General features: G+C 58.1%; 1 protein-coding gene across 1 annotated transcript in view; it reads right to left on the bottom strand.

Annotated features, from left to right (window-relative positions):
- Positions 1-3,618, bottom strand: part of nckap5l (NCK-associated protein 5-like) — a 10,961-nt gene extending 7,343 nt beyond the window's left edge. Inside the window, 8 exon segments of the mRNA XM_019881843.1 lie at positions 6-243; positions 358-450; positions 629-748; positions 842-880; positions 979-1,047; positions 1,184-1,420; positions 1,895-1,977; positions 3,369-3,618. Of these exon segments, the coding sequence (XP_019737402.1) occupies positions 6-243; positions 358-450; positions 629-748; positions 842-880; positions 979-1,047; positions 1,184-1,393 (769 nt within the window). The 5' untranslated portion in view covers positions 1,394-1,420; positions 1,895-1,977; positions 3,369-3,618.
- Positions 3,619-7,290: the final 3,672 nt, after the last annotated feature.

Genomic DNA, 7,290 nt, shown 5'->3' with positions numbered 1-7,290 from the left:
GGAGCAGTGGCAGCGCGCGTCGGCCGAGGCCAGCGCGGCCTCGGCCGACGCCAGCGCTTGGCCGTAGTCGCGGAAAGACAAGCCGGCCGTGACCGGGTGGAATTTCAGGGGGTCCGTCTCCTCCATCTTGCGCAGGACTTCCAGGATGTGCGCTTTCTTCTTGAAGAAAGGAGAGAGTGCCTCCATGGAGGGGGCGGGGCCCCGAGGGCCCGGCGAGGAGCGCCGAGCGCGGCGGCCGTCCCCCTTTGGACACACAGCGAGAATTCCGTCAGCGCGGCAAACGGGCGCGAGGGAGGGCGGCCGCGCGGGCCCTTTTCACAAACGAGGCAAAACCTCCAAACGGCCGGCAACGGTCACCTTGGCCTCCGCTTCGGTCCGAGCGGCCTCCGAATGCGCGGCCGAGTCGGCGGCCGGCTGCGCGTCGTCGTCCGGGAGGGGTCCCGCCCGCACCTGTCGGCGGGCAGACGCTGGTGACGCGGCGAGCGCATACGGCCGACATCGCGCTCTCGCTATTGCTCAACGTGGCCTTTTCATTGGGTCGCCGATGTCACAAAAGTCCTCAAAGGCGACCCGGGACGGACGGGCGTCCAAACATGGCAGGTTCCAAAACGCGGTCACATTTGGTCACCTGGTAGCAAGCGGCGGGATGATCGGGCAGCTTCTGCTGAAAAAGCTCGCAAAGGGCTCGGTTCTGCTTCTCCAGGTCGAACACCAACATCTTCAACTTGATGCACTCTTCCCTCAGATCCTGTCCCGTCACAAACGCAAACGCACGCACACGCACACGGCTCACATCGCGGAGCGGGCAGACGCGCCGGCGCGCCGGGGGGGGGTACGCTACCTTCTGATTGAGGAGCGCTTGGACCACGTGGTTGGCCACCTGCGAGCAAACAAACAGAAACAAAGAAAGGCCGTCTCGGTGACTGGGCTCTCCGCGCGGCCGTTTGACGTTTGAGCGGGTTTGAGCGCTGCCGTCACCTCGTCCAGGCACCTCTCGTACGCTTCTCGCTGACTCTCGTTCGCCAGCATCAGGGCCGAATTTTCCGCCTGAGAGACAAATGACAAAATCCAGTGGGTCGGACTCGGCGAGAGAAATGTGCTTTCCGTTCCAACTCCAGACCGGCAAAGGCCCTCGCTTTGGGGTGTTTTGTGAGACTTTTTTATGGGGGGGGGCGTGGCTCACCTCCAGCTCCTTGAGCCGCTCCATGAGCTCGCCGCCGCTGTCCTCCGGGTACGACTGGCCGTCCGCCTCCTCGTCCGGGCCGAAGTCCTCGTGGCGCGTTCTGCGCTCCGCCTCGGCCGACATGCTTCTCGTCTGCGACGACAGACGGGCCGGCAATTCTGACGCCGCCAACGACAAGCTCGGGAATCGACTTTTTTGGCTCGCTCGCATAAGCGTTCGCCACAGACTTTGCTTTTGCTAAATGATGCAAAGATAAGCCAAGCAAACAACAAACATTTGGTGCCTGTGAGAAAGGACACCCCCCCCCCCCAACAACAAGCAGGTTTGGGCTTTCGCCCCTCAAGTGTCATTCATGTTTTTGCTCGGCGCGTTTCCCGGGGCGCTCGTGTCGCAGCCTCCCCCCCCCCACCCCTTTCTGTTTCTGCTCCTTCTTGGTGGTTCTCATCTCGCGCCGATTAGCTTTAGCTGGGCCGTTTTGCATCCTGGCGCCATCGTGGGCCTGTGCCTCCTTTCATCGACTTTTCAATTCGCACCGCCGTTTTTTACGGGTTCTCGTGATGATTCGCCGAATCGGTCCTCGACCCGGGGCGACCGCACTCCATCTCAACGTTGATTGGTTTTCGGGACGATCAAGACATCGATTGTCATGGGGCAATGGGGAAAAGGGCTGGCCGGCTAGGATGACACTCACGCTCACACGCACGCACGCACCTGTGGTTTCCGTTCCCCCTTCGCAGCCGTCACTCTGGCGTCAGACCGCGACGCCTCGCTCTCCCGACAACAGAAGCAAGGAGCTGAGGAGGCAAGACCAACAAGAAAAAAAATGTCACTTTTTCTCATCGCCATCTCGGACCATCGCCATGCGCCAAACTCTGCGTAGGATGGCGGCCATTGAATGACAGCCGCAAAAATCACCTTGGCGATGGCCGGTGGGGTTTTCTTTTTTTTTAATTCGTGGCGTCGTTCTAATGAAGTCGACGCGATGGAGGTGTTGGCGGTCCACCAAAACGGGCAATGGAAAAGAAGCGATGTGAAATGGGGACGCCGTAGCGGTGGCGGAAATGTCGTCAGCGGCCTTGGTTGAAAGCAGGTCGCGGTGTCGTGGGGAACGCCGTCTGCTGTTTTTTCGAAAGAGGACACTTGCCTTCCTGTCACGGCCTCGCCGCCGCTGGCCAGGTGAGCCGCGCGGGATCGGCTCGGCTCCCCCGCCCGACCGACCCGGTGACCCGTCGCTTTTCCTAAATGGGACGCCGGCGCCTTAATTCCTCCTTTCCGCCAGGCGTCTTGGAGCGAGCCGCGCCTGATCCTCGCAGCTCAGGTCAAAGTGAAATGAGATTAGAGGCGCGGGGCATCTGCCCTCCCCGTCTGGCCCCGTCATGCGGGCCGGCTCCCGGCGACATCCGCCGCGGCGCGCAAAAACCCGGGCCCGAGCTCCGACGCCTCATTGCCGGCCGCCGTGAGCGAGAGGAAGGGGGTTGCGCTGGCGGAGAGCACAAAGGAATGGCAGAGAGGATATCCTTCCTGCATGTGAGGAGGAGGGGGGAGGGGGGGGGCTCGAGCTGTGTCTCTGCGCAAGGAGACTGGCCTCTGTGGGGAGCCGCGGGATTGTCACATTGGGGCTCCGGCCACTCGGCGTCCAAAAGCCGCGCCGCCAAACCCGGATGAGTGACGGGACAAGACCATTTTGGGGGGGGGGGACAAAAGAGAAAATCCAAGCGAATCAGGTGCACAAAGGCCTCCTCAAATGGTGCCGCTGGCACTCCTGGAAGGATGCCAATCAAACGCCATGCCGGCAAAGCAAATGTAGGCCAAAGCCGATGCCTGCGCGCTCAAGTTTGGGATGACGATCAAAGAGATGGCGCCGCGGGAGGAGAAAGAAGCGGGCGGGTGGGCCGGGGCGGGCCACGGGGGGGTTGCTCCGCTTCCTGTCTGACGTTGGGCTGCGCCAACCGCGACCAATGGTGCACACGCAATATTGGGGGGGGGATTGGATGCTAGCCGTATCCGACGCACACGGAGGACGAGGGGGAGGAAGCGCATCTCGGCCGCTACCGTGTCTTGTTTTGCTTAAGAGACAAAGGCGCCGACGCGACGCGCGACGCCTTCCGAGCGGCCCCCGCCATCGGGGGGCTCGCGAGGAGGGAATCGGCTCCGCTCGGCCGCGTCGCGACAAAGAGCGGCTCACCTTTCCCGGCATCCGCTCAGCGTCATTTTCCGCAGCCGGACGCCCCCGCTTTCAAGAAGGACGAAGCCCAAAGGCCGGCCCGGCCTCCGCCATTGTTCCGGTACCGGGCAACGGGGCCGGCGAGCCCTTCCTTCCTCAGAGCCGGCGCAGCCTCTCCGCGACGACAGCTGTGGACCCGCCCCCCAGCTCCTCGCTCGCATCCCACCCCTGCCTCTGCTCAACATTAACCCCGCAGCTGCCGTAACCAGGCGAGAGAGAGAGAGAGAGTGACGCCAAACCCGGATGAGTGACGGGACAAGACCATTTCAGTGCTCACCAAATAAGTCCTTGGACTTTTTCCCGACGGTTCCGCCTCAGGGGAGGCGGGGTCTTACGATTGCAGAAAAGTCCACGCCGAGAGCGGACCCCAAAAGTATGCGCGCCAACCCCGCCGAGCGGGGAGGGGGGGAAGGGGGCCCGCGGGCCGAGGGGGAGCCGCCCCATCGCGGCCGCGGGCCATCTTCGGAGCGCGGGCCAATGCACGCGGCGGCCAAAGCAAAGGCGGCGAGATGCTGCCTCTTGCGCAATACAGTAAATAGTCTCGAGTACGGACGGACTCGCGTTGGCGCCGTCCAATCCTTCCTTATAAAAGAATTTCCCTGTGTGGGAAATGAGCACGGTGCACGTCCTTTATGAACATGCAAGTATGTGAACAAAACGCATGTGGAACAACACAAGCAATGAAATGCAAAAACGGATGCTCCGAACACAAAAGCTGCAGTCCAATATGCTGTGCAGGTAGAGGAACAAAATACAGTCCAACACATTTAGGACTATTTGCTCGAAAAGGAGACGAGTAACAGAGCCGGTGGCTTTTCTTTCCACCATCTCACTGTTGTCGAACTGGACATCCCCTCGATCGCCACACAAGACGACAACATTGATCAGCTGATGTCGTGCAAAGAACTTCTCAAGGCAGCCACGGGACGCTTCGTAGTCCTCGATGGCCAGAGTTCGCGCGATGGAACTCGCCTTCTCTCTCATTGGCGCTCCAGTTAGCAGAAGGTTTTGACCACGATTACGGGTACGGCGTTCCTGGAAACGTTCGTTTCCTCGACTGTCCGTCGAGCCGCAAGCAATTTACTCCGAGCAGCTAATGGGATGCATTCGAGCTACAGTATCTACACACATCCTGTCGAGAGTGAGGTCCCTCTTGGCCAATGGGAGGCCAGGATGATGCTCGGTAAGCCAATGGCAGAGCAGCTACGAGTGTGTTGCGTTCAGGAAACTCGGGAGCTGTGCACGAAATAAAAATGGTTCACTATTGCAGTCAAACTCATGCTAATAGAGTCACTTCCATGTCACCGTTTTGGATCCAATGAGAGTAAATAGCGGCGCGGACAGAGTTATTCCGTAGTATCTTTCTCCTGGACCGGATTGCGGTTGCATGCCAACAAGTGGCGGGATGACCGACACGACGACGCATCGGAGGGGCTGGCCGATGACGTCCGGCGAGATTAAACGGAGGCCTCTCGAAAGACACCCGAAACGCAGCGCGACAACGAGTAAAGCCAAAGGGTCGGCAGTCAAGAAAGACGGGCGAGAAGCAGCCTTTCAGAAGCCAAACGGCTTTCAACTCGGGAGGTTCAAGCCGCTCTGAGGTCGGCCGTCAACCAGCCGCGGTGGACGGCTCCACGCAAGCTGGCTTTCCGGCCAGGATTAGCGCTCGAAATGAGCTTTTCCGCCGAGTTTCATCCAACGTGGGTTCCCAAACACTCCTTTCAAAGGGCTTTCAAGCCACCAGTACTTTTCGATTTGGGCTCTCTCAAGTCTGGCTTCGTTTTTGAAGCCACGCTTCCAATTTCAAGTTTGGCTTTCAATTTCAAGGGGAAGTCAGCTCAAGAAGTAACGGCAGTATCGGTGGATACTGCCGTTACCAGTCTAAACACGGCGGCATTCTGATGAATATGGCCTTTGTGGAACAGGAGCTAAGCGGTGAAATGCTGGCGTTTTCGTCCATCTCGGGGGACCGCCGTTTTGCACCAGCCGTCGACCCAAAATGACGCGGCAGCGTTGCTCCCCAGACAAGCCGTCCGTGATTGGGTGAGGCCTAAAACCTAGCACTTCATCATTCAAAACCTCAAGACTTTCTTTCCGAGGAGAGAAGACAAATCGCTGAGCGGGGGGTTTCTCGCTTTTAGGGCGGGCCGTGGCCACGCGTCCCGAGCGATCCGCCCCGCCAATGAGCGGCAGCCCGATCCCATCTGCGCACGCACAACCAAACCTACAGGAAGCTGAGCACGCTTGAGGATGATCCGAGCGATACGCTGACAAGTGGGCCGGCCCTTCCTCGCGCGTTGTGGAGAAACTTTGGGCCCCCGAGGATGAAATCCCAACTGGCAACCCAAATCTTCTCGGCCCGAAAGACTGAAGAAAGCTTGACGCCGCGACCTGGTTGGTGTTCATGGCCGCCCCTGACTTGAAAGCCTCATTTCAAATTGCGATCCCGGCCTTGAACCCTCCCGACTTTGTGACCCCCCCCCCGGGCTCGCTGAAAAGGCCCACGCCGAAAACTCGCTCTCCAATTTGAAACGCTGCCCCTTGACGAAAACCTCACCCTGGGCTTGAGTTTGTCACTTGAAACCCTAAGCCGGGTTTGGGTCAACATCAACACACCTTTTTTTTTTTTTTTACTCTTCTTGTTCTTTTCCATTTCAGAGTCTGTGGCCTGCCACCGCCGATGAGGACTCGTCGTCAAGTGCCTTCGCGGCAGAAAGAAAAGTTCCCAAAATGAATCTGGATTCCCAATGGAGGGCGGTTGGCGGTCCTTCCTAAAACGTGACGCGATTGGGTTCCCCCGGCCTGTTTTTGCTTGCAGGCTAAAGAAGTCGTTTCGATTTGAAAGCCGAAAACGCCAACCGCGGAGTTCCTTTGGCGCCGGCGGCAAACTTGCTTTTGCGCAAGCGGACTTCCTTCTTTTCACCCTTCCTTCCTTGACCAAAACGTCATGTCGCGCGGAGGAGTATTTCTATAACAAGAAATAAATCAATAAATAGATGCTAATAAGAACGGGCTGTCTGCCACTTGGCCACGGGCATCGCGTGACCCACTTTTGCAAAAAGACAACTCCTTTATGTCCCCAAGTGTTTCTGAATGATGACAAAGCAAGCTAGAAATGCGCTGATGAAAACAGCCTTTGTTCAACACACGGATACGATTTTACAGCTCTGCTCTGCTCTGGGTGCCATCGGGCGGCGGGGAGGCAATTGTCCAGGAGGAGTGAGTGGAAAGCGAAGAAGGCTTCTCTGTTCCAAAGCGGGCTGAGGAATCGTGGACTTGGGCGTGTTCAAAGCCGCATTTTGAGGGGGGGGGGGGTGCCCCAGCACGCAATATTTGGGGAACATGTTTGTCAAGTGACCTTTGCGTGCTTTCATTTCCGATGTGTTGTCCTGTGATCATTTTTGCCCTGCTCCATCTCCTCCTGATGAAAAAAACACTTGATGGGTCGAAACGTTAACCGCCTACAGTTGCACAATGGATTGGAAATAAAAAAATCTAACAATAAACTCAGCGGAACGATTTACAGCACAACTAACTTAACCGTGACAAGAAAGACAACCCCCCCTCCCTCCCTCCCCACGAAAAAAAATCAGCATTAACGCTTGAAACTGTAACGTGCGTTTTGAAAGGAATCGTGTTCGGAAAGGCCCGTTTGTCAGCCTCCCCCTGGCCTTTTGCAAGCTTTGTGGAAGCATCCAAAGGGACATTGGTGAGGCTTTTCAATGTGTCCAATGGGCGGCAGATTCCAAGTCAGGGGCAACTTGGGGCTTTCTGCTTCAGTCAGCTGACGGTTCACCACGACGTGTGGCAAGCGGCCGCCCAAGAAAAAAGAAAAGAGAGGGGCTATCGTGGGGCCCGAGGTCCACAACGCCGGGCCGGGTGC

This window comes from Hippocampus comes, unplaced genomic scaffold, assembly GCF_001891065.2.
Source record: "Hippocampus comes isolate QL1 unplaced genomic scaffold, H_comes_QL1_v1.1 scaffold475, whole genome shotgun sequence".
Lineage (NCBI taxonomy): Eukaryota > Metazoa > Chordata > Actinopteri > Syngnathiformes > Syngnathidae > Hippocampus > Hippocampus comes.
The sequence above is the reverse complement of the archived record's forward strand: the minus strand, read 5'-3'. Positions and strand labels throughout refer to the sequence as shown.